The sequence below is a fragment of the Bufo bufo genome, chromosome 8 (assembly GCF_905171765.1).
Source record: "Bufo bufo chromosome 8, aBufBuf1.1, whole genome shotgun sequence".
NCBI lineage: Eukaryota > Metazoa > Chordata > Amphibia > Anura > Bufonidae > Bufo > Bufo bufo.
Genome location: NC_053396.1, coordinates 8,125,836 through 8,152,679, shown reverse-complemented (window position 1 = coordinate 8,152,679; position 26,844 = coordinate 8,125,836). Strand labels below are relative to the sequence as shown.

At 46.5% G+C, this 26,844-nt stretch overlaps 1 protein-coding gene across 5 annotated transcripts in view; it reads left to right on the top strand.

The window, feature by feature from the left end:
- EXD3 (exonuclease 3'-5' domain containing 3) overlaps positions 1 to 26,844 on the top strand; it is a 160,027-nt gene that overhangs the window by 41,513 nt on the left and 91,670 nt on the right. For 4 of the 5 annotated variants that reach the window (XM_040405328.1, XM_040405329.1, XM_040405332.1 and 1 more), the window contains 15 exons: positions 325 to 486; positions 2,339 to 2,392; positions 3,448 to 3,587; positions 4,310 to 4,410; positions 5,517 to 5,590; positions 9,832 to 9,870; positions 10,018 to 10,184; positions 15,790 to 15,928; positions 16,830 to 17,046; positions 17,241 to 17,344; positions 18,032 to 18,236; positions 18,438 to 18,601; positions 19,269 to 19,454; positions 21,648 to 21,701; positions 22,454 to 22,585. In XM_040405328.1, the coding sequence (XP_040261262.1) occupies positions 325 to 486; positions 2,339 to 2,392; positions 3,448 to 3,587; positions 4,310 to 4,410; positions 5,517 to 5,590; positions 9,832 to 9,870; positions 10,018 to 10,184; positions 15,790 to 15,928; positions 16,830 to 17,046; positions 17,241 to 17,344; positions 18,032 to 18,236; positions 18,438 to 18,601; positions 19,269 to 19,454; positions 21,648 to 21,701; positions 22,454 to 22,585 (1,938 nt within the window). Of the gene's footprint in view, positions 1 to 324; positions 487 to 2,338; positions 2,393 to 3,447; positions 3,588 to 4,309; positions 4,411 to 5,516; positions 5,591 to 9,831; positions 9,871 to 10,012; positions 10,185 to 15,789; positions 15,929 to 16,829; positions 17,047 to 17,240; positions 17,345 to 18,031; positions 18,237 to 18,437; positions 18,602 to 19,268; positions 19,455 to 21,647; positions 21,702 to 22,453; positions 22,586 to 26,844 lie in introns of all 5 variants that reach the window. The other variant, XM_040405333.1, reaches the window with a different exon arrangement.

Here is a 26,844-nt window from a genome sequence, read left to right as displayed (position 1 = left end):
TGGCGGATAATCACTCTTCCTGCAGCTATTGATCCCGACTCCCCCTTAAAAACGCAAGTTCAGATTACTTAATCACGTATGATATTTTAATAGAGAAAGATAAGCGGCTGCCAGACACCAGGCGCCATTTATCAAAGGGTCGGGTTTATATTCCAACCTGCCTGATCCTTACATTGCTGAATGTTAGACGTTGGCATCGGTGCAGTCACCCCCTCCCCGGCCACAAGTGACAGACACCAGAGAGCAGTAGATTGCATTCAGTTGCATTACAGATGGCAGACTGCAGCTTCGACGTCACTTTCTTACTTTGTGTTTTGTTTTTAGTCTGGTTTGAGGCTGAAGAAGCTGCAGGCACGCGTCTTCCCTTTGGTCGCTGAAGGGGCTCTTATGGACATCCTTCTCTCGATCTACAAACTGGAGGAAGCAGAGCGATCCTTTGTGCTGGGGAACGTCACTCATCTTCACCAAATGGGAAAATATAAAGAGGTACGGCGTCGTGATCGCTCGGGGCCTCATGGGAGAGCAGTTATTATGTGTATTCAATTTAAAAAAAGTGGCTCCTGGGAAATCCAAGATGGCTTCCCCCGATGCCTGCACTTTCCTTACCCCCTTCTTATGGTAAAGCAGACAATGGTGGAATTTAGAGCAGGGCAGAGTCTCATATACTGTGCTGCTATTCTCCAAAGACCCCCTGAATGGACCAGGCGGTGCTTGGGAATAATGAGGGGTAGGCAGAAGGCTGGCTAGTGTTTCATGGCCGTCTCATGTTACACTTCAGCCTTTTGAAAGAGTGACTGTGGCAGGCTGAATGAGACTTTCCTGCACTCCAAAAGGCAGAGAGCGGAGCACAAAGGTGCCTCTTGTCACAGGCGGGCCCCTCCCGCTGAGCACAGCCATTGTCACACACACAGAAGACCAGTCTGGCAATCTCTGCATGCTCCACTGCCTTCCGATTGTGCAGCAAATGCATTCAGCCTCTTGTCAGCTTGGATTAGCAAAGGGTCCCTGCGAATAAAAGAGCTGTGATGTATTTCGTGTCTCGGGGTGGCCTAGGTACAGGATGAGTGTGGTCACTTTTTGGGCGTACCAGATTTAGTAGCTTCTGGTGTCCTAAACGGGCACACCCACATTCAAGCATGGCACCTGAGGTCCCCGCTGCTGAGATATGGCCTGATGACCCCGGGCACTGGTTTTCTTTTTCCAGCAGAAATTTATTACAGTTTTACTTGCTCAAAAACAAGAAAAAAAATAAAATTTTATTATATATACGGTATATATTTTTCTATTTTAAGAAATAACAAAAATATGGACAAAACTCGATGCCACGCAAAACGTCTTGCCAGGACAGCGTTGGCATGAAGGTGTGGTATATAATATGTTCTTGTTGGTTTCCCTCAAGAGGTGCAAATTCTTTTTACCCTAATAACTTATAGATTAAGTGCTCGTTCACACGTGTGAACCCGGTGCCCGTGCTGTGGAGTGCAAATTGTGGTCCGCAATGTACGGGCACCGTCTGTGGGGCAGCCGCATGGGGATCGTGGACCCATTCACTTGAATGGGTCCGCGATCCCTCCGTTCTGCAAAAAGATAGAGCATGTTCTATCTTTTTGCGGTGCGGAGGCACGAAACGGAAACCCCAGGAAGCACTCCGTGGTGCTTCCGTCGTGTTTCATTTCGTGCTTCCGTTCTGCATCTCCGGATTTGCGGACCCATTGAAGTGAATGGGTCCGCATCCGTGATGCGGAATGCACACGGAACGGTGCCCATGTATTGCGGATCTGCAAATGCGGTCCGTAATACCGCAACAGGAAGCACATGTTCGTGTGAACGAGCCCTAAATGAGTTAAAAAAAAAAAAAAATGTGTTCTACCAACTTCCCTGCAAGTCAATGGCATCTCCTGTGCTAAAGAAGGCAAAAGCTTATTAAGAACCTGCCCTTTAAGAACCCCCCCCCCCATGTAGGTGTAGCATTTGATAGGTCCACAGTATAAAGGCTCATGCACACGACCTGTTTTGTGGTCCGCAAATTGCTGATCTGCAGAACACAGACAAAGCCGGCCATGTGCATTCCGCATTTAACGGAACGGCCATCCACTAATCGAACAGCCCTGGCCTTGTCCGTAATGCGGACAGTAATACGACATGTTTAATCTTTTTGTGGAACGGCCATGTGGACATATGGACACAGAGTGCATACGGAATAATTTTCCCTTTTTGTTTGCGGCCCCATTAAAGTGAATGGTTACGCATACTGGACGCAAAAAAACGGAACGGACATGGAAAAATATACGTTTGTGTGCCCTAATAGACTGTAGCTTGTTTTGTTTTTATTACCTAGGCGGCCATTTTGAGTATACATCTGAACCTACAGCCTGATCTGGACCTGGAGCAAGTAAGTAGTAACCAGTCCTGGGGTATGACAGTCCCATCGACACTCTCTGCCTTTATATTTTGGTGAGCACCGTTTAAAGGGGTATTCCCATCTGGGACATTAATGTTATATCACTAGGATATGGCATCAATGTCAGATAGGTGTGGATCCCATGTTTGGAATCTGCTCCTATCTCCACAACGGGACCCCTGAAGTGAAGAGAGAGCAGCCACACACGTGCGTGACCACCCTCCATTCACCCCTATGGTAACTCGGAAAATAGCGGAGCCAGCCAGGACGACACACTGTACCACCAATGTTTCTAATACTGGGGTTGGGGGGGACGCACTGCGCCACCAATGAAGATAATTAACCTTTTAATACAAATACTGGAGGCGGGTGCCGGCGGCAATATCACATACCCGGCATCCGACCTCTATGATAAGGAGCTGCGAACTGCGTCAGTTAACCCCTCAGGTGCCGCACCTGAGAGGTTAACTGCCACGGATCGCAGCTCCTTGTCATAGAGGTCCGGTGCCAGGTATGTGATACTGCCGCCGGCACCCGCCTCCTGTATTTGAATTAATGGGTGAGTTATCTTCATTGGTGGCGCAGTTGCCACTGCCCCTCCCCTCCTCCTCCCCCCTCTCTTGTCATTGGCAGCAGAGGCACAGGGGGGAGGGAGGGAGAGACTCTCTCCTTCTTCCCTGTGCTGCTGAGGAGAACATGGCGCATGCTGAGAGCAGCGTGCGCCATGTTCTCTGATACTAGGCTGTGCAGTAGTGCAGCCTAGTATCGGTAAAAGGCAAATCCCGGTATCGAATCGATCCAGGTACAAAAGTATAGATTGAGTATCGATAATTCGATACCCGGTGTAACCCTAGCTCTTTGTGACCACTTTTCTCTTTGGGCTGCCCTCTGTTAGCTCAGAATTCCTGAGATGGACAATTCCTTTAAGCACAGAAAAAAACTCCTATAAAGTAATGGTATATGGGATTGTGTCACCTGGTTACCCAGCTTCCCTCCCCCATGGTTAGGGTCATATCTGCCTGTAATCTCCGTCTCTCCTTTTGAAGATGTGCACACCTTTGCTGCTGCTGGACAGATTCAACCAGCTGGAGGCGTACGTGTCCGGATACCCTGAGCTGCAGAGCCAGCTGCTCCAGATGTTGGATCGATGGAGCGATTCCAGTTTCAACCCCAGGAAACTTAGCAAGTAAATACAATCAGTGCAGTTGGATCCAGAGCTGATTGCCGTAAGGCCGAGTTCACACAGGGAATATGCAGCCACAATAACCACATTAACACCACACAACATTCTGGTTTTGTTAAATCCCCAGCCCCCTACCCCTCTATGATACCCCTTGTAATCTTTTTCTTACTGGAAGCTGTGGTTTATAATCTTTCCTTGCTCTAAATGAAACAAAGCTCCATGCAGTGACTTGCAGCTTGGCTTTAGTTTATACTCCAGAGCCAATCTGATCAAGAGAGCTGCAGTGTAAAGTATGGAGCAGAATGAGACAGGAGGTGGAATTTAGACTCCGACAGACCACACAGATAAGCTGCAGTCACTGGGGGTCATTTTTTTTGGTGGTCTTTTTACTTCCATTTATGCTGGCGTTAAATTAGGCACATCCTTGTTAGTCTGTGCGCCTGTCGGAAAAACGATGCCAGCCCCTGGATAGTGTAGTTTTTTTGCCATGTTTTACTCATTTTTCTTTGTATCGAACATGGCGTTTAAAAAGTAGCAATAAAAAAAAAAGGAGTCATACAGCAATTTTTACGACAAATAAGGCATAAAACTGTTAGTAGATGACCCCCACTGATTGAAGATGAGAACTAAATAGCGGCCTAGCAGATCACCACTTATTGATAAACTGAAAATATAATGCTGCGTAAATTAAAATATAACGTTGTTCTTCGTGATCCGTGTTTCAGACAGTACCAGGGTCTTCCTCCCATTAAAGCAGACAAGCTGAATTTGAAGACTCTGAGCAAGCTGGCGTTTCGGCTGCTGGAAACCTACAACCTGGATCCAGGTGAGCGGGTTATTGTGACTTATACGTGACTGCTTTACTCTATACCTTTTGATTACTCCCCCCCCCCCCCCCCATTAGCATCGCTGGCTTTAGGGAGACAATTCTCACAACTGAGGCTTTGCTACAGTTGAATCCAGTTGTAGCAATCCTCTGTGAGCCAATTACGTCATCAGCTCAATTCCCTACCCTGGCCTTAAAGTGTGCAGGTAAGGCTCTGTTCACGTCATGTCTGATCCATACATCAGTATATGTCTGGAATAGGCTGTGATGTACAGGCATACCGTGCAATTTGTCCCCCACAGGGTCCCATGATTAAAGGGGTTGTCCACAATTTTTTTTTTTTTACATTTACATTTTTTTACTTCCTTGCTGTCTTACACTTAGACCATTTTCTATGCCTAAAAAAAGCGTAGTAAATGAGAAGGGTCTGCCGACCCCTCCACTTCCCCACCGACTCCACGCCCACTTTTTTAGACCTGGCGTGAGCGGGAAGAAGTTACAGATTGCGATGCGATGCGATGCAACTAATTTAGGCATATTTCAGATTGATAAATGACCCCCAAAGTCTATATACGTTGATTCAAGGATACCTAAACCTTTGTACCTAAGCAATAGAAGTGCTGCTGTGGGCACTCTGCCCTCGCCGGCTCGGCTCAGCTACCCGAGTGTGTGTGTTTGACCTAAAATTGGAAACCCCCCCCCCCCTTATGTTGGAAAAAGCTACTAATCCCTCTGATAATGTAATGTGTATGTGACCTGGCCGATCGCTGCTGGGGCTGTTATACAGAGAACGTGTATCAGGCAGGGTGGAGATTTCCCCTTCAACCCTTTTGTCACCTCACCCGTCCTCCTTCTCCCCAGAGATAAGCGGCATCAAATATATCTGGCAGTCTCTTATCCCTTCTGCTCTATTGAAATAACACGCTCTGTTCTATTGTTAAGACGCACTTTCAGTCGCCTCAAACATGTATGTTATGTCGGGAGTAGAGGCTGATAAGTGTCTGCCAGCAGTTCTGCTTTATCCTGTGCTTTATGCGTCTCGTACGTGATTAGGTTATATTTCTATATTACCCTGGACCTAATCTTTCGCATTTCTTTATTTTCAGCCCTCTGTTCAAATATGATAAACCAACGTCACCTGGGCACCCTGAAATATCTCATGTACAAGAGATTCGTGGAGGTATGTTTTAATTTTGTATGTTTTTATATTTTATTATTTTTTTTATATTAAAAGAGATTTCCAGGGAGAAATTTTAAAGTACCCAGGTCAGAAGGGTTTAAAAAAAAAATCCCTATTAACCTCCAATACGTAACTGTTCCAAATCTGCTCTGGTCCCTGCTGTTCTGAACATCCTTTACCACTTTGACAAGCCGGAAACTGCGATGAATGGTTGGCTCAGCCAGTCATAGGTTGAGACTGGTCACCAATATGACCAGTAATTAGCCATTTTGGCATGTCGGGCCAGGTCTGGATGTGGAGAGCAGCAGGGACGGTAGCGGCATCAGAACGACAGTGGCAGGGGATTGGTGGAGGTAAGTATTCTTAAAAACAATTCTTTGTTTAAAAGCCCCTTTAAAGGGGTTGTCCGGGTTCAGAGTTGAACCCAGACATAACCATAATTTCACCCAGGCAGCCCCCCTGATGTTATCATGATGCTGGATCGCGCTGGGCAAGGGCTCTTTTATTTACTGTAACACACTGCCGGGCGGAGGCTTCCGCCTAGCAGTGTGTTCAGTGACGTCACCGGCTCTGATGGCAGGCTTTAGCGCTGCCCTAGCCGTTTTACAGGCTAGGGCAGCGCTAAAGCCCGCTCATCAGTGTCGGTGACATCACCGGGCTCACTGCAGGGCGGAAGACTCCGCCTGGCGGCCCTATGGAGTGCCCGTCACTGGAACTCCAGAAAATGCCTTTGCCCTGTGCGATTTAGCGCAGGGCAAAGGAGAGCATCAGAGCATGAACTGCTCCGATGCTCAAGTCAGGGGGGCTGCCTGGGTGAAAATGGGGATATGTCCGGGTTCAGCTCTGAACCTGGACAACCCCTTTAAATGTGCCCCTGGGAGCATTAGATACATTATTATATTAATGGAGGGAATGCTCCTTAAAGGGGTTTTCTGATTTCATTGAGAAACCGGACAACCTTGGAGATCCATACTAATAGGTGCTTACTTGACATATCCAGCTGCTCTGGTTTTCCCAGCTGCGCTCTTTCTACCTGGCTGCAGCAGTGACATCACATGACCACTGCAGCCAATCACTGGTCTCAGTTGTGCATTCGACAAGGCCAGCGATTGGCTGCACCGGTCACGTGATGTTACCTTTTGCAGCTGGGTAAATAGAGCCCACAACGAGAAAGGCAGCAGCAGAATCTGTCAGGTAAGTACTCACCAGTTTTTTACTGCAGGTGGATCCCAAGGGTTGGCCCGTTTCCTCCTGAAACTAGGCAACGGCTTTTAAAGGGATTGTGTAAAATTTGTCAAAATCTTGCTTGGAGGGGAGAAAATACCATTAAAAAAAAACAAAGCAACAGAACCGTTACTTAACGCAGTAAGGCCCCTTGCAGACGAGCGTTCCTCCCGCAGCAAGTCCGCAGGGCAGCTCTTGGCCTGAAATCCCAGCGCTGCCGGGGGTCACATAGCATTATATTGATTTACGATGATATGTAACCCTTACAGTTCTGGAATGTATTGGATAACACTGACATCATGCTGCCAGTGTTATCCAATACATTCCAGAACTGTAAGGGTTACATAGCATCGTAAATCAATATAATGCTATGCGACCCTGGCAGTGCTGGGAGGTCAGGCTGGGACTCGCAGCGTGATGAACACTCGTCTGCAAGGGGCCTAAATCCCCTGCCGTTTCCGCACTACCGGTCTGGTCTTCCCAGCCAAGCCTTGTTTATTGGCTGCAGCGATGACCCCTGAAACCAGTCACTGGCTGCAGCATTAACGAGTTGCCAACTTGACATCATCGCTGCAGCCAGCTTAACAGTGCCTGGCAGGGAGGATCGGCAGAAGATTTACCAGGTAAGTAATAGGTCTGCTTGTATTTGCAGAAACGCAATCTTAAAAACGTTCTCTGCTTTGGACAATCCTTTTTATTTAGAATGGTAGCTCAGTGATGGGCTGATGACAAGATGTCCAGGAACTCCAGTGATCTGCTGCAATCTGTGCGGGAACCCAGCAACAAATGTTCAGTTCCTCTCCAGCGCCACCACAGGGCAAAGGAGTAATTACACTTTGTATTGAAGTCAGTGGGTTGTGTAAAGCATGGACATGCTGGGCCCTCCGAAGAAAAGCTCTTTGTGGCCATTCTTTCCCCTAAGGGTTCTGATCAGGGGACCCATCCAACCCCCTGATTCTCTAATAAGATATTTTCACACTACAGAAATGTAGGCTGTAAGTTGTCAAATGTCTGAAGCAAGTCTGGGATGTTTATGGCTCGGGAGAAATGTCAGACTAGTTCAACCCTCCGCTAATTGCTAAACAAAGTAATTATTATAAATTAGTGTCAGCTCACTGGTCCGAGAATAAGACTGAGAAGTGACGGGTGTCTGCTCATACCGACCAAGCGGGGCAGTCTGTTCTCTTTACATATCTATACTGCCCGTGTCTCCTGGGACCAACACCTCCTGCTGCCTTCAAACACATAAAAGGTTATTTATGAAGCAGCTGAAATGTAGTCTCACATTGAGATGTATATATGCACAAAGAGGGAGCCGGGTACAGAAGTACAAAATGTGACCAATAGCCTGGAGGGGAATGGGGGCTTACTGCAGAAGTAATGAGCATATACATATTTAAAGTGTGTATTCCCTTTTTAAGTGCAAGTGAACACTATGTATATCATTAAACTCCAGAGCTGCACTCACTATTCTGCTGGTGCAGTCACTGTGTACATACATTACTTATCCTGTACTGATCCTGAATTACATCCTGTATTATACTCCAGAGCTGCACTCACTATTCTGCTGGTGCAGTCACTGTGTACATACATTACATATCCTGTACTGATCCTGAGTTACATCCTGTATTATACTCCAGAGCTGCACTCACTATTCTGCTGGTGCAGTCACTGTGTCCATACATTACTTATCCTGTACTGATCCTGAGTTACATCCTGTATTATACTCCAGAGCTGCACTCACTATTCTGCTGGTGCAGTCACTGTGTACATACATTACTTATCCTGTATTATACTCCAGAGCTGCACTCACTATTCTTCTGGTGGAGTCACTGTGCACATACATTACTTCTCCTGTACTGATCCTGAGTTACACCCTGTATTATACTCCAGAGCTGCACTCACTATTCTGCTGGTGCAGTCACTGTGTACATACATTACTTATGCTGTATTATACTCCAGAGCTGCACTCACTATTCTTCTGGTGCAATCACTGTGTACATACATTACTTATCCTGTACTGATCCTGAGTTACATCCTGTATTATACTCCAGAGCTGCACTCACTATTCTGCTGGTGCAGTCACTGTGTACATACATTACTTATCCTGTACTGATCCTGAGTTACATCCTGTATTATCCTCCAGAGCTGCACTTACTATTCTGCTGGTGCAGTCACTGTGTACATACATTACTTATCCTGTACTGATCCTGAGTTACATCCTGTATTATACTCCAGAGCTGCACTCACTATTCTGCTGGTGCAGTCACTGTGTACATACATTACTTATCCTGTATTATACTCCAGAGCTGCACTCACTATTCTGCTGGTGGAGTCACTGTGTCCATACATTACTTATCCTGTACTGATCCTGAGTTACATCCTGTATTATACTCCAGAGCTGCACTCACTATTCTGCTGGTGCAGTCACTGTGTACATACATTACTTATCCTGTACTGATCCTGAGTTACATCCTGTATTATACTCCAGAGCTGCACTCACTATTCTGCTGGTGCAGTCACTGTGTACATACATTACTTATCCTGTACTGATCCTGAGTTACATCCTGTATTATACTCCAGAGCTGCACTCACTATTCTGCTGGTGCAGTCACTGTGTACATACATTACTTATCCTGTATTATACTCCAGAGCTGCACTCACTATTCTGCTGGTGCAGTCACTATGTCCATACATTACTTATCCTGTACTGATCCTGAGTTACATCCTATATTATACTCCAGAGCTGCACTCACTATTCTGCTGGTGCAGTCACTGTGTACATACATTACTTATCCTGTACTGATCCTGAGTTACACCATGTATTATACTCCAGAGCTGCACTCACTATTCTGCTGGTGCAGTCACTGTGTACATACATTACTTATCCTGTACTGATCAGTTACTGTATATGCACAGTGGTATAAAGTGCATGGATGTATTTTTTATTAGATCTGTGATATAAATGTGATATAATACCAGTGAAACCAGTTCATTGTGATCTTCTTCTCTTTCAGAAAACGATGACTCAGGAGAACTGGGCCGACCATGTGCAGGTAACGCTGGTTCCATTCGCATTCTGTATTTGTATGCTTTATGACTGTTATGTTGCTCTCATTGTATTGTGGTTGAGAGCCCCGGATGATGAGGGTCGTACAACGAGATTTCTATTCATCGGCCTCTGAACGTCTTGTGTTTTGCAGAACACGGCTGATGGGAATCGCTGGTTGCAGGAGCAGTGTATCGCTCTCTTGTGTCGTTATAGTGATCTGCAAACGGCCGGGTTCTGGGCTCTGAAGTTCGGCATGCCGAAGGAAACTCTCCCGAAAAATGTGGCGGATATCCTCCAAGACCTTTGTATTCAGGAGAAGTAAGTGAGATCCCAGTCCTCTCATAGATCCATTTTTTTTTTTTACATTTTGCCTTTGAACCTGGACAAATCGCTTTAGTTAAAGGGGTTCTCCGGGAATTAATATTGATGACCTGTCCTCAGGATAGGTCATCAATATCCAATCAGGGGGTTTTCTACTCCCAGGACCCCCGCTAATCTGCTGTTAGAAGAGGAGGGCGCTCCGTGGTTGCTGCGGCCTCTTCCTAGGCCATGTGATGTCACCGTACATCAGTTACATGTCCTAGTTGCAGCTCAGTCTCATTCAAGCCTATGGGCCTGAGCTGCAATACCAAGCACAGCCGCTATACAATGTACGATGCTGTTCTTGGTAAGCGGCCGTGTTCACCAGAGCTCCGGTGAGCGCAGAGACTCCCTGCAACAGCTGATCGCGGGGTTGCTGGGACTCGGACCCCTGCCTATGTAACATTGATGACCTATCCTGAGGATAGGTCAATCATTGTCAATTCCTGGATAACCCCTTTAAGTAAATCTATTAGGAAACACATCAGAAGATATAATAGTGCTTTGATTCCTGATGGAATTGCTGGAACGATCACGACGTACCTTTCACTAAAACAAATGGGATGTTGAGATCGTTGACATCGTCCTCGCACTGCACCCCCCCCCCCTTCTTTCGACTCTGAAATCTTTGAATCTCTCACTCAACGCCATGGGATGTGATGCTCATGCATAGAGGTAGGTCCAGGGAAGCGTAGTGTGGGCTTATGTAGGGGCATGCATCACTAAACATCCACAACTGAGGTCTCAGGCCAACCTCCTGCACTCCAGTTCTTGTTAAACTACAACTTTCAGCTTTGAGCTGAGCAAGTTTTCATGCTGGGAATTGTAGTTTCACAACAGCAGGAGTGACAGAGGTTGCTACTCTGTGTTGTGAAACTACAACTCCCAGCATGCTTCATTCACTTCTAGGAGATTTTTGAGTGGAGCTGAGCAAGTTTGCATCCTGGGAATTATAGTTTCACAACAGTAGAGTGGCGGAGGTTGCTGACCGTTGCTCTAGGTCTTTCTTTGGCCCTCAAATTTACTGTGGAGGAGATCACTGCATGTAATAGCAGCAGTCTCCTCCGCTGAAGAGCAGGCGGTTGCCAGGACAATCTGCTATCTGGTAAAGTGATTGTATATGAATGGTGAAGGTCTCCCAGCTACCTGGCTGTGCTGGGAGTGGTAGTTGATCCCATTAACTTGAATGGTGCTGGACTGTAGTTCCTTGCACAGCGGGTACAGTTAGGGTCCATTCACATGTCCGCAAAATGGGACCGCATCCGTTCCGCAATTTTGCGGAACAGGTTCGGACCTATTCATTTTCAATGGGGCCGGAATATGCTGTCTGCATCCGCATTTGCGGGTCCACACTTCCGTTCCGCAAAAAAATAGAACATGTCCTAGTCTTGTCCGCAGTTGCGGACAAGAAAAGGCATTTTCTATGAGAGTGCCGGCGATGTGCGGTCCGCAAAATGCGGAACGCACATTATCGGTGGCAAAACACATCCAGATGTGTGAATGGACCCTTAAAGGGATGGAGGACTGGAAATCCTAAAGGTATACCATCACTTTAAAAGATGGGAATACCCCTTTAAGTTAAAGGCGCAGTATGCTCAAGCTAATCTTCTCCCTAGCCTGTGTGGGACGTTCCTTGAAGTGACAACCGCTCCAGGCGTCTGACAGTTGTGCTCCGCTCATTAGGGGTGACCTACTCTCGGCTGGATAAAATAAATGTGATTTTTTTTTTGCAGACAATATTTCCTTTGAGCCCTATAGCGGTCCCGGCCGACTTGCATACTTGTGAGAACACTCTCACGTGTATGAGAAGTCCATGCACTTACCGAGCTCAGTTTGCAAAGAAGGATCCTCACATCCTGTGTGCCAAGCAGGTTCCCAGCGCCCAGGTGCCGGGGCCAGGGCGTGTGAGAAGCGAGATTCCCAGGCCTGGAAAGCCGCAGTGTAAATACGTACCACCAACCCCACTTGGCACTCCGGACTCATCCGGATCAGAATCCTCTCTGTGCTCCATGAAAATGCACACCATCGCTAAATAGTCAGCACAAATATTGACTTGTCCGGATACACAAAATGCTGCATGGTATTTGCACAACTGACCTTCGAGAGCAGAGCCTCGGAGTGGTCCTGTATCTCCCCATTTATAACGCAGCGTGGGAAGATGAGATCCTCGCTAGAGCCACGATTTTTTTTTGGGGGGGAGGATTTTATATATATATATTTTTTTTTTACAAGTTTACCTGTCTGTCTGTAGAAGCCGCTTTCCACAACTTAACACATTCACTGCCACGCATGAGTTCACAGGAAAAGTGTTGTGTGTGTTTGGAATCCGTCCAGTTCCCATGAGAAACACTGAAAGACACTTTCTTCCTGAGCCCTGGGAATATCAGTCTTAACAAGTCTGCTCCCCTGTCTCCCTCCAGGTCTGAGAAATCAGACTGCTCCTGGTTCCTGTGCAGACAATGCTGGAGATTGTAGTCCTACAAATATTTATAGTCGGCTATAACTAGTTCCATCTGTCTCCCCCATATACATTCAGGCTCTCCTGTTAGTGGGGAAATGGGGAGCATTGAAATTTAGCATGCTCGACCCTTCTTTCCTTTGACATTTGCCATGGTGGGTAGGTCTGGGCACCCCCATACACATCAGGCCGTCATCTATCTAATGTATATGGGCACTGGTTGTGTTCAGTGAACACACATCGAGACCTGCACCCTCATCTGTACAGCAAAATGAGAGCGGGGGATGTACCAGTTCACTACTGGGAAAAGCCCATATGAGCTGGATTTGCGGCTAATTTTGGTCGCCCAGCTTTCCAGGAAGCAGGTAGAGCTTGAAGTGACCAATGATCAGTAAATATGGGGCGATATAACTCCATCTTTTTTCTCCAAGGACCATGGCAATATGAAGCTCCTCTGCCCCAATGCAAAATCTTTAATAGGGCCCCCACCTGCCGTGTGCAGTTTGTAATGCTGGTGTCTTCTTTTGTGACCGAAGGTCCTTTACACCCCTCTCGGGCACAAGCGCACCTACTTCCAGTGCACCCTGGAGGCAGATGAATAGAGTTTTTGACAACTTGACAAAGGCAGACGAGCAGCAAATCTATATTTCCCCAGGTGGAAATGCTCTGTATCTCTGCCTGTTCCTCTTGTGATTGACAAACCCACAATGTTATCTGCAGATTTCCAATCGTCCTCAAGTCCATCTGGAACTAATGAACATCCTGAGTTTATTGCCATCCAGTGAGCCGTCGAATGGCTGCGCACCCCCAACACGAAGGCGTTATCTGTGCCGTCTTATCTGCTGCATCTCACTTCGCCCTAATTGTGTAATTGCATAATCCTTCCAAATTGCTGCAGACAGATCTGTGCTTAGTAAAAAGTGTCGGCTCCTTCCTTGCAGGATCGTAAATCATCCCGTGATCGTTATTGCAGCCTTACACTTGTACCCGGCCCTCCCTTACCTCAGTTGTGGGTGCAGTGACTCCTTAAAATCCATTTATGTTTTTTAAGTAATGGACTGGGTTTTTCACACTCTGGTTTTGGAGACGGGAAAATGCACAGGGATAAATCTGGGGCCAATCCGCAGCAAAATCTGTAACCATTCTGCAAATGACTTCCCGTATGGACGCGATTCTTCCAGGGCAACTGAAGACCCCACAGATTAACTGTTTCAGCATGACGCCGGAGCTCCGTACATTGCACAATGGTAGGAGCTGTGCAGTTCTGGCGCCAGAGCGAGCTGATCAGCAGGGGTGAGAGGATCAGACCGCCGCCGATCAGGAGGGTAGGCATCAGGAATATCCCTTTAAAGTTTTATATTGCAGATTTAAAGGTGGTGTTTGAAACGATCATGACATAGTGATTAGTCCATCACTGTGGGTCTGGCCTCTGATCTCATCAGTGATCAATTACAGTCAGCCATACTTTGCAGGGGAATTGTAGTTTGCTGTAAAACCAGGACGGACTGGGTCCAAAGGAACAGCTCTGAAAGGTAGGAACTCTCTCGGTTACCACTAAAAGGATCGTAAGGATTAAAGGGACACTCTGAGAAAGACAAGTATAATATGTTATACCTAGACTGGGCATAAGAAGGCGGAGCATGACAAAGGGATTCTGTCCCTATCCTCTCTGTGTCATGCTCAGCACCTTTAGGCCCTGCACTGGATATAACAGTGCTCCATTAAAATCTGACTCGTTTTAACCTTAGCTCCCCTGATGAGAGACATTTTGTGGGATCCCATTGAAATCGATAAAACAACAAATATCGGGTTTACTCTGCTTTATGTGGCGATGGTATACTTCTATCTATTAAAAAAAATATATATATATACAGTACAGACCAAAAGTTTGGACACACCTTCTCATTCAAAGAGTTTTCTTTATTTTCATGACTATGAAGGCATCAAAACTACGAATTAACACATGTGGAATTATATACATAACAAACAAGTGTGAAACAACTGAAAATATGTCATATTCTAGGTTCTTCAAAGTAGCCACCTTTTGCTTTGATTACTGCTTTGCACACTCTTGGCATTCTCTTGATGAGCTTCAAGAGGTAGTCCCCTGAACTGGTCTTCCAACAGTCTTGAAGGAGTTCCCAGAGATGCTTAGCACTTGTTGGCCCTTTTGCCTTCACTCTGCGGTCCAGCTCACCCCAAACCATCTCGATTGGGTTCAGGTCCGGTGACTGTGGAGGCCAGGTCATCTGGCGCAGCACCCCATCACTCTCCTTCATGGTCAAATAGCCCTTACTTTCAAAGTTTTCCCAATTTTCTGCTGACTGACTGACCTTCATTTCTTAAAGTAATGATGGCCACTCGTTTTTCTTTACTTAGCTGCTTTTTTCTTGCCATAATACAAATTCTACCAGTCTATTCAGTAGGACTATCAGCTGTGTATCCACCTGACTTCTCCTCAACGCCACTGATGGTCCCAACCCCATTTATAAGGCAAGAAATCCAACTTATTAAACCTGACAGGGCACACCTGTGAAGTGAAGACCATTTCAGGGGACTACCTCTTGAAGCTCATCAAGAGAATGCCAAGAGTGTGCAAAGCAGTAATCAAAGCAAAAGGTGGCTACTGTGAAGAACCTAGAATATAACATATTTTCAGTTGTTTCACACTTGTTTGTTATGTATATAATTCCACATGTGTTAATTCATAGTTTTGATGCCTTCATAGTCATGAAAATAAAGAAAACTCTTTGAATGAGAAGCTGTGTCCAAACTTTTGTTCTGTACTGTGTGTATGTGTATATATATATATATATATATAATTTCTTTCTCACATTTGATTGCACATGTTCCCCATATTGGATTTTTGCAACAGAACTAACATAATAACTGCATTTGGAGTTTTTGGACTGAGGCCGTGACTCCAAATTTTTGCAAAGTTTCCTCTACAACCTGGGACATAATCCTAATGACCCCTCTCCTGTCACATTACTTGTACACGTCCCAAATGTCTCACCTCGACTCTTGACTTCCTCTTGTCCTCTTCCTTCTCCCTATTAATGTTCCCCCCCCCCCCCTCATCTCAAGCTCTGTTCTCTGTTACAGGCTGTCTGAGAGTGAGAAAAACCCCGAAGATTCACAAGCCAGAAGAAACCACTTCTACCAGCTTCCTATTCCCAGGAGCAAAGTTCATTTCCTGCAGGATCACACGGAGCTGTCCGGCTGCAGAGACGCGGTCCTGAAGGTAATGGAAAGATGTCCCAGTGATGTCCTGCATGATGAATATCAGAACATGAGCCCTTTTCCTGTGTCATCATTCATTGCTTGGACAGACTTAGCACTAACACGCCGGGGGTCAGGTTATGGATGAAGCTGTCAGTGGTATGTAATGAAACGTGACGTTAAACAAATGGAGCAGGGATCTGCTCCACATCTTTGCTACCCGCCCTGCCATGCACAATATGGAGTTAAACTATGGGCATACTCTGCCCGGTGCGGAGCCATAACAGGCACCAATCAGTGATGTAACAAGCTCGTCCAAAGGGCCTTTACAGTGGTTGATGCAAACTGCATGGGGGGTGAATGATTGAAAGTAGTGTCATTCAGTCCCCATACAGTTTGCATATTGTCAGCAGCAAATCCCCTGTTTACATGGGGCTGCCGGCAGTAATAAAAGATTTGCCAGTTTGCACCACTTTGTCCTTTGGGGATGGTATATCTGTGTCATTTGAAAAGGATGGGAGCTCCTCTGGGATCCCGACTTAAAGAGGACCTTTCACCGATTATTACACTATAAACTAACTATACAGACATGTGAAGCGGCGCCGGGGGATCTCACTGCACTTACTATTATCCCCGGGCGCCGCTCTACATGTCTGTATAGTTAGTTCATAGTGTAATAATCGGTGAAAGGTTCTCTTTAACGTCTAACCACCCATTCTGCAGACTGAGGTCTCATGTAAGAGCAGATAAATGGAGAAGTGGCCGTAAGTGTAGTACCTCTGTCCATAAAGAGCCCGGCAAGCCGACGTATTCGGCCACCTTTCCATTCAGTCTCTGATCTCTGCTTGCAGAATGGGTGTCGGGGAATCCCTCCATCAGTCACTTACAACATATCTAAGGAGATAATATCTGCTGTCTTCTAGGATGGACAAGTCGTGGGTGTCGACATGGAGTGGAGACCATCATTTGGTGGATTGGGGAAGCCAAATGTGTCACTTATTCAGTTGGCGGTGAAGGAAGAAGTTTTCCTGTTGGATGTTTTACAAGGAAGCTTACTGCAAAGCAGCGATTCAGTCGGGAGCTCCGATCTCGTCACATTAATCAAGGATCTGTTTTCTTCCACCAAAATTACAAAACTGGGTGAGAGAATTTAACTTTTTACAGTGAGCAGTGCTTGGCGCAGCCTCCCAGATATCGGACTCCATTGGAAAGCATTGATTCACTTGCATTCCTAGTATGGCTGTAGTAATTGTGCTCTTGTCCGACAGTCACGAGACATTTCTCCCCCGTAGAGAAAACATTGAGATTTCTGTAACATTTATATCTTTGCATAGGTTATGGCATGGTTGGAGACTTTCAAAGCCTGGATGCCACCAACGCTGGATTTAGGGGGCTTGAGTTACGCAACGTGGTTGACCTCTGTGAGGCACATAGGCAGGTAGGAGAATAATGTCTGGTCTTTTAACTTACCAAAGTGTTTTATGACGGGTGTAACCACTTACATAAAAAATAATAATTCTAAATGGTGTAAAACAATAAGACGTAATACCGACCCCACCTCCTGTTTTAACGTTTCCCAGTCCTCCACTGGTCTTGGTACTTCCTGGTCCCACTTGACTTTGACATGTGACCACTGTAGTGGTATACCTCTATGGCTGCAGTTCCACATGTCTGTGTTGAGAGGGACAAGGGTATCAGGGATTCTTAAGGTGTTAACAGAACATTTCCTAATTATCAGAAGTTGGGGGTCGACTTTTTGGGGTCCTGAAGTTTTGTAGGCAAATGTTGGTGGACCATGCGTTGCAATGGAGAATGATCACACCATACGCATGCAGTCTGGAATAAAGCTGGCCTCGTTAATTTTGGGGATCGGTTACAGCTTCAGTGAATTATAAAACATCCAAGTCATTTTGGTTTTGCTGTTCTCTATGTATTGCTTTTTTTAGCATTTTCCCATAGGCTTCTCTATATAACAACTAATGTAACAAAATAAATAAAAAGAAAAACACATGTAAAAGAAAAAAACACTGTGACAAACCGGTAAAGCAGAAGTGAAAGGGCATTGTGTTTTACCCTCTGAGTAGATCCTGCATCCACGCATGTTATCTTCTTCCCATATGAGCAGATGCAGCGTAACCGCAGTCGGCCGAGAGTGGCCAGTGGACCAGTGGATGTCCTGGAGAATGCATCAGGGGATGACTGCATCCGACAGCCAGAGAAGGGTCTGAGTTTGCTGGTAAAGGACGTCCTAGGAAAACCCCTGGATAAGAAGCAGCAGCTATCCAACTGGGACAAGCGGCCACTTCGAGAAGATCAGATTATCTATGCAGGTATTTCTCAGTGTCCCAATGTCTTCAGTGGGGCATACTCAGAATACATGCTCGAATGAGCAGAGCATGCATATGTATAGGGCAGTTGGCAGAGATAGGTACCGGCCGAAGCCACGTATGTCGGATTCGATTAGCTTAGTTATATGTAGAGCATATGTGTACATTTTTACGTGTTGATTTCCTACCCTGTCTTTGCTACAGCTGTCGATGCCTATTGCCTCCTGGATGTGTTTGAGATCCTCTGCCGTACCCCAGAAAAGTTTGGGCTGAAACCAAATTTCTATGAACTTCCAAAAGGCAAAACATCGCCGAAGAAAGACGTACGAAGATCCCCACGCCAAAAGGAGTCGGTGCTAAAGAACAATGTATGAGTATGGGCAAATCTCGGTCAGGCACAAGCTATAGACCGACACGATTAAAGCTTTAACATGTCTGCACGATCTACTTCTTTATCACCTCATCAGACAGGACTGATAGTTTCTTTTATGCACTTGGCTGTTATCACAATAGCCAATGATACATCACAGCGAGTTTTGGAAGTAAAGATAAAGGCGATGTGTCCCGCTCCTCAGGGAACCCCCTTCATTATATTCCTGCAAACATAAACCTGCTTTGATTTATGACGTGGGTCACGACATTTTAAAAGCCTAGGCAGACATTTAATCTCGACCACCTTTGCAGTCATTTCCTTTTGCTGAACAGATTACTGCTTTACAGACTATGTAAAGGTCACCTCTGCACCCTCTGAATTTTAGATTTGTGGATAGGAATGAAGGAAGGCTACGCAGTCTGCTTTAAGATTTGCATCATATGTACGTTGCTTCACTGGGATGTATACAGGCATGCTACAATCTAGATATAGCATTCGGGATCCCATTGGGCTGTCCTTGTTTTCTGTACACATAATGCAGTTTTGAAAGTTGCAGCAAGCAGAACACAACTGCACCTGCATCGTACCCTCACCGGGCGACATGTAGATGTAGTAGACTTGCAGTACGTGAAGTTAAAAAAATAATTGCCTTGTTGTCCTAGAGGTTAAAAACTCCGCTGCCAAAAGAGATCCCCACAGAGAGCTCTCCCCAGACGAAACCTCTGTCCCCCCGGGAGTTCAGTGTCATCTGTGACAACATGCTGCAGGGACTGGGACGTTACCTGCGTTGTTTGGGCGTTGATGTATTGATGTTGGAGAATGACGACGACCACAGGAAAGCGGCAGAGGTGAGTGAGACTCCTCCCGCCATCCGCCATTAATGCAGCCCTATGAGGCCTCCATCGCACGGGTACATTTTGCAGCTTTTTTAAATGCTTGGGACAAAATAATTCTGTGAATTTCATAGCATTTTAGGCAGCGTTTTTTTTTTTTATTTGTTAAAAGCGCAAATAAAACCAGGGAAAAGCCTTCAGCACTGTGTGTGTGTGAATCCAGCCTATGGGTACAGTGCAGCGTTTCTGGCGGAAATCTGCAGTTTTAAAATCCGCAGTAAATAGTGGAGATTTTCTGCCGATCTTGGCGCATGAAAACAGCAGATTTGCCATAGATTTCACCCTCTGCCTTAGTGAAAGGGTGAAATCCAGTGTGGCAATTTGCAGCATAAATGGACGTGGTATGGGTTTAAAGTCTACATCACACATCAACTTATGTGCAGATTTCATTGGAAGAACTTTCTGCAGCGTGGCGAAGAGATTTTTTTTTTTTCTTTAAATCTCATCCGCTTTGCTGCTGCTGGTAAAGGCGTCCTCTCACTTCAGCATATAGCATTTATCAGGTAGAGAAAGTTAATACAAGGCACTTACTAATGTATTGTGATTCTCCATATTGCTTCCTTTGCTGGCTGGATTCATATTTCCATGTTTCCATGGCTACGACCACCCAGCAGTTCAGTGTTGGTCGTGTTTGCACAGGAAAAAGCGCCGTCCTCTCGATGCCAGGAGCATGGGATCACACATAGGTTGGTGCTTTTTCCTATAGTGTGCAAGCACGGCCACTGCTGCTGGAATGCAGGGTGGTCGTAACCATGGAAATGAGTAGTACATAATGTGATGGGAAAATGAATCCAGCCAGCAAAGGAAGCAATATGGAGAATCGCAATACATTAGTAAGTGCCTTGTATTAACTTCCTCTACGTAATAAATGCTATTTGCTGGAGTGACACAATCCCTTTTAATGCTGCAGATTTTCCTGCATGCAATTCTACTGTGGTAAATCTGCCGCGTTTTACACCAGATTTGTCCATGCCCTAATGTGTATACATCGAGAGAATTTCCAGGGCTCATACACACGACTGTATTTTTGTCCGCATCCGATCCATATTTCTTTTGCGGGTCCGATGCGGACCCTTTCACTTCAATGGGTTTGGAACATGTCCTATAGTTGTTTGTTTTACCGACAAGGATAGGACTGTTGTATAGATGGCAGGATGTTCTGTTCCGCAAAATTCGCAGCACACGGCCGGTATCCGTTTTTTATGTTCTTCAGAAACGTCTATGGCCCTGTGCATGAGCCCTAACACTGTGGTCTCCATCCTGTGGCTCCTAGCATGTCCTGACAACCGCTGTGGTTTTGCAACAGCTGGAGAGCCACAGGTTGGAGGCCGCTGCTTGTGATGCGTACAGGGGTACAGTGGCACAAGTCAGGTTAGAAGATACCCTTAACCGTGCCCGTATGGAATTGTGCAGCTAGCCTTGCCGTTCCATACAGTTGAACAATGGGTATACCCATGTATACCAGCCTGACGAGGCTAAGAGGACATTTGTTGTATGCGGTGGGAGCTTTCCCGGTACATGCACCAAACCCAGAGTGAATGTGGCCTTAGAAGCCATTATGTCTTTGGAGTGAGGGAGGAAAGCTGGACATGCCTACAGATTACATGCACATTGGTTGGGATATGGCAGCAGTTCGCCTTGGTGGCTGTTTGATACCTGGGACCACTCCTGGTGGAGAATTGGCTGCTGATATGTTCATTGTCCATTAAAGTCGTTGTGCATACTTGTTGGTTTTGCCATAATTTATGTTTTTGAAGTAAACTCCTTTAATCACAAACTGAAGACTGCCTAGTCGGATAGTCTCCAGCCCATGTCCTCTGGCAAAACTGCAAGCCCCTGCGGCTCTCAGGGCAGATTGTAAATTGTAGCTTTGCTGTGGGTTCGATATCTAGAGCAGTGTTTCCCAACCAGTGTGCCTCCAGCTGTTGCAAAACTACAACTCCCAGCATGCCCGGACAGCCTTTGGCTGTGCGGGCATGCTGGGAGTTGTAGTTTTGCAACAGCTGGAGGCACACTGGTTGGGAAACACTGATCTAGAGAATAATCACCAAAGGAAACAGTCCCTGAGTGTAGAACTGATTGCATCCGACCACTTGGTCTTTTGGTTTAGATCTATAATCATAGTAATGTCATTTTCTTGTACTACAGATCGCCAGGCTAGATGGGAGAGTCATCCTTACCTGCGGCATGCCCTACCAGACGGTGAGTGTAGAAGGACTGAAGCTTGTGAAAAGCATTTCCAGAATATGTATGTTTAAAATGAGTGATGATAAATGTCTGTAAAGCACTGCGGAATAAGTCAGCTCTATATAATATACCCCAGAGCTGCACTCACTATTCTGCTGGTGCAGTCACTGTGTACATACATTACTTATCCTGTACTGATCCTGAGTTACCTCCTGTATTACACTCCAGAGCTGCACTCACTATTCTGCTGGTGCAGTCACTGTGTACATACATTACTTATCCTGTACTGATTCTGATTTACATCCTGTATTATACTCCAGAGCTGCACTCACTATTCTGCTGGTGCAGTCACTGTGTACATACATCACTTATCCTGTACTGATCCTGAGTTACATCCTGTATTATACTCCAGAGCTGCACTCACTATTCTGCTGGTGCAGTCACTGTGTACATACATTACTTATCCTGTACTGATCCTGAGTTACATCCTGTATTATACTCCAGAGCTGCACTCACTATTCTGCTGGTGCAGTCACTGCGTACATACATTACTTATCCTGTACTGATCCTGAGTTACATCCTGTATTATACTCCAGAGCTGCACTCACTATTCTGCTGGTGCAGTCACTGGGTACATACATTACTTATCCTGTACTGACCCTGAGTTACATCCTGGATTGTACTCCAGAGCTTCACTCTGTAATATACTCTGCTTGCTGTGGTGCTTTACATTAATCATCTGGTGCGCCCCATCTCCTCTCTCATAGCTCCGTTCACAAGTTGGAGAAGGAAGATGTTTTAACGTGAACTGTTCAGAAAAAGCGAAAGAACAGGCGATCCGGGTGCTGAAGCATTTTAATGTCCTTGTTACCCACAGCGATGTCTTCAGCCGTTGTCAGGTAGGATACAAGCATGTCCGCTTATCATATACACTGGTAGCAGGCTGTCTGTGCTGCAGGAGGATCCATGGAGGGGGGGATGAGGCCGACCATATAGAAATCTGTCCCCCAAGAATACAGCTAGCCTCACAGGGCTCAGATCAGCCCCGCACCACAATGCATCATGTGCTGAGATTGGGTTCCCAAGTGCAATCGCAGGGACTGCAGCGCTCATTGACATATGACGTGTCCATGCTCCAGGTCTGCATACTTACATTACATACATCTCCGTGTAGGGATACTAATCATTCCATACAATCTGCAGTTTGGTTTCCTCCTGGGGGCAGAAAGGATTTCACAGAAAAATGTTTTATTTTATACTTTGCTTTATAAGTAGGTTTTGTGGGTTGTTTTCTTGTGACTTTTATGTAAGATGATGCAACGAGTACAGGTAAAAATACTGCCCCCTCCTGGCTGACCTCAAAGATGCAAATGCCTAGATAAGTCTCTTCAGTATGGTTTGTGGATTTTCCACCACTGAATTGTTGGCAGGAAGTCTGCAGCTTTTAAAAGAGGTGATGCCACGATTGATGAAAATCAGACATCATATACTACACGACAGTCTCTTTCTGACAATGCTAGAACCCGTCCTGTACCTCACATGGGTCCAGAGATCTCCCCATTCATTGCTCTGCTAGATTTATTTAAAGCTGGCAGCTCAGGGGGCATGTCCTTTCTGCTGCAGCTCTCCCCCTGTAACTGCCACAGCTTCTGACGGGAAGATTTTAACTGAGCGTGTGCGACCACCTTAGTGAGGGGGATGGAGAAATAAGGAAAAGAACAAACAGCAGGTGGCGCTATAGTGATACATTTTATAGAATAGCTCCGTGGCTATACTGAATTTTTAATGACATACAAATTGCAAAAGTATTCAGATCCAGGCGCTGTTTTTTTGTGGCACAACCCCTTTAAGGCAGCAGCAAAGAGGATGAGAGCGAAAGGAATGTTCATAATAAATCCACGCTGACATTTACGTGCGGTATGGATTTTAAATTTGCGGCATGCCAACGTATTGTATATGCCTTGGCACACTCAAGGCCGACGCCAGTGAACGTGCTTTTTGCTCGTCCCCATGAATATAGTCACGCACGTGGACAAGTCGCTACTCCCCACAAGTTGTTTGTTTGAATATCCTGAAGTACTCTGTGCTGCAGTGACTATTTAAATGGACTGAATTCATCCGGCAGCCGTATGTCTGTCCTATGTTTCTGTGCCATACGTATATTTTACATAGCTCATGTTGCATCTTGCTGCACCTTACCACCTGGCAGGCATTGTACCGGCGTGAAGATTTCGCATGGCGACCAAGGAGAGGGTCAAGACTGTTCTTTGGTCCTCTGCATGTGGAGATGATGAGTGTTTTCCATTCGCCGTCGGGCAGCAGAGATCTGGAATATTGCCAAAAAACAAACCCCAGTTGCGCGGAAAAAAAAAGATTATTAGCTGTTTTTACGTTTGCTTGCCCTCGAGGGGTTAATTCCTCCCCATTATTACCCTTCACGGAGATCTGCGCGCTTTTGAAGCCATCGAGTCGGCGAACTGACACGAAATGTCTTTTGCAAAACTAGTTTTTCTGGTTTGTAATTCAAACTTTATTGTTCCCCGCAGTAGAAAGCCGAGATAAAAGCGAAAGGCGGCGAAGGGGGGGGGGGGGGGGGAATGGAGGGGGCGATCATACGGGAAACCAATCGCGGCTTTTGTCTGATTTATTATTTAGGTGAAGTTTTGTTGTTCCAAGGACAGGGAGATTTTGAGGGTTATCTGATTTGCAGGGACTGATGGAGGGTGTCCTTATCCGCATGCCGAGCGCAAAAGCGGAATTTGGGTGTTTATTAAAGCTTATTCAGTACGCACCAATGGCGACCCCCCATATCTCAATGTACAGGAGCCGACTAGAAGACAAGTTCCTCACTGCTGGAAGTGGAGCATCTCACTAACCAGGCTCCTTCCCCCTCCTTGCAGCAGGATATTGTCACAGCCTTGATGTGCGGGGGTTGTAGTTACCTTTCCTTAAAGTCGACAACCCCTGTTCATGTGGCATGTGGGCATCATAGAGGGGGGAGGGGGGCCCGCTCAGGAGAGGAGGTATGCAGACTGTGTGTGGCCAGTCATCAGTCATGTAATGCTGCACAGGTAATACATGGCCACAGCTTCCCCAGCAAAACCAGCTGTTTGCCGTTGGCTGTACCCGGAGCTGCCACCATTTGCCGCCTGTGCTGCGCATTTTCAATTCCGGAGTGTTCACAGTGAAATTTAGTGCAGGTTGCGATAATAATATACATTGCAGCCAGATAAAACAATAGTCCTAAAAAGGACTTCTGGGTCTCTAACACCTTTCAACACTAAACAATTCCTGTCCCTACACTCTCTGTCCTTCTGCTGCAGCTCTCCCTGAATAAGACTGAGCCGAACCAGGTGTCATTGGGTGCTGTATAGCACCCGATGACATGTTCCGGCTAGCCAATCACTGTAATGCCAGTAACCAACATGGCTACAGCATTACAGTGAGTGCCAGTACTTCCCCGCACGTTTATTGGCTGGACACCGCGATGTGCCGAGCATCGCAATTCTCGAGTCAAAATGGTGTTCAGCCGAGCATGCTCGCCCAACACTACAACTAAGCCTTGTATGGGGTCTGCAGCGCATTTGTAGTGTATTCTGCTGGGAGTTGTGGTTCTGCAGCGGGTTTTTCCTATGCATCCAGCGTGCAGTACCTCCATAAGTCGGACGAGCTGCAGTGTAAAGCAGGACTGATGCAGAGCACTTACTTTTGCATGATATCGGACACTGTTCTGGCCCCTTTGATGCCAGATGATAGGAGTTTTACTGTATATGTGCATTTGTAGGCTCAATCTGTGAAGGGTAAAGACCTGGGGTCTCCTGGTCCCCGCCATAAGGGACGCATGCTGTGCCCTGGCAGGAAGCAGATAATCTTCTGCAAGACGTCTCCTGATACTTATCTTGAAGTGGGGGGGTGGGGGAACCTTGGGCTCAGGCGAGTTAAAATCTAAGGTGGGATGCCAGTGCCCTCATTGATGTCAGATCCCGTCTACATCTCCACTGCGTGGCTTTGTGTTCGTCATGGCTCTGCAGATTTCTTAGACGATGTGACGGCCCCAGGACGTGACGTAAGGGTCAGGACTGTAATGCATTGTGGACAGCGGGATCTGGTTGCCCCGAGTTACTGGACATTTCAGCATTGGCTCAGTGACCATTTCGCCATGATTTCCCATTTATTCCTGTCCCATCTGAATGCAGGGCGCAGCCCCTATCCCGCCGCTGCTCCGAGGTGAAATTTGTCCAGGCTGACCCCGTCGGCACAGTCCCACAAACTGTCTCCTGCTTCCTTGCCAAGATCTCAGCGTCTTCAGAAATGCAGCAGGGGGTTAAGGTCAGGAATGGGGAACGCGGCCAGAATCAGGGGGTCTTCATACTCTGTGCCCCCAACACCCGAATGATTCCTGTATGTCTGTTCCTTGACTACTGCAGATATTGCCAAGTGCAATGGCATCCGGCTCGGTGTCCCTGGTGCCAACTATCTGCGGTGGTACAGAAGTAACCAGCTATCTAACTACCTAAAGCAATGGTCTCCAACCGTGAAACTACAACTCCCAGCATGTCCTGAAAGCTGGAGAGACACAGGCTGTAAAGGCATGCTAGGAGTTATCATTTTAGCTATTATAATAGCTGGGGCCACAGTTTAGGGGACACTGGCCCACAGGGTGTCTGGACAACTTCAGAGTGTCAGAGCATGATGGGAGTTGTAGTTTCACAACAGCTGGAGAGCCACAGGTTGGTGACCACTGATCTAGAGGGTGTTTGGACTGCTGCGGGGTATCGGGGCATAATGGGAGTTGTAGTTTCACAACAACTGGAGAGCCACAGGTTGGGGACCACTGACCTAGAGGGTGTCTGGACTGCTGCAGGGTATCGGGGCATAATGGGAGTTGTAGTTTCACAACAGCTGGAGAGCCACAGGTTGGGGACCACTGACCTAGAGGGTGTCTGGACTGCTGCGGGGTATCGGGGCATAATGGGAGTTGTAGTTTCACAACAGCTGGAGAGCCACAGGTTGGGGACCACTGACCTAGAGGGTGTCTGGACTGCTGCAGGGTATCGGGGCATAATGGGAGTTGTAGTTTCACAACAACTGGAGAGCCACAGGTTGGGGACCACTGACCTAGAGGGTGTCTGGACTGCTGCAGGGTATCGGGGCATAA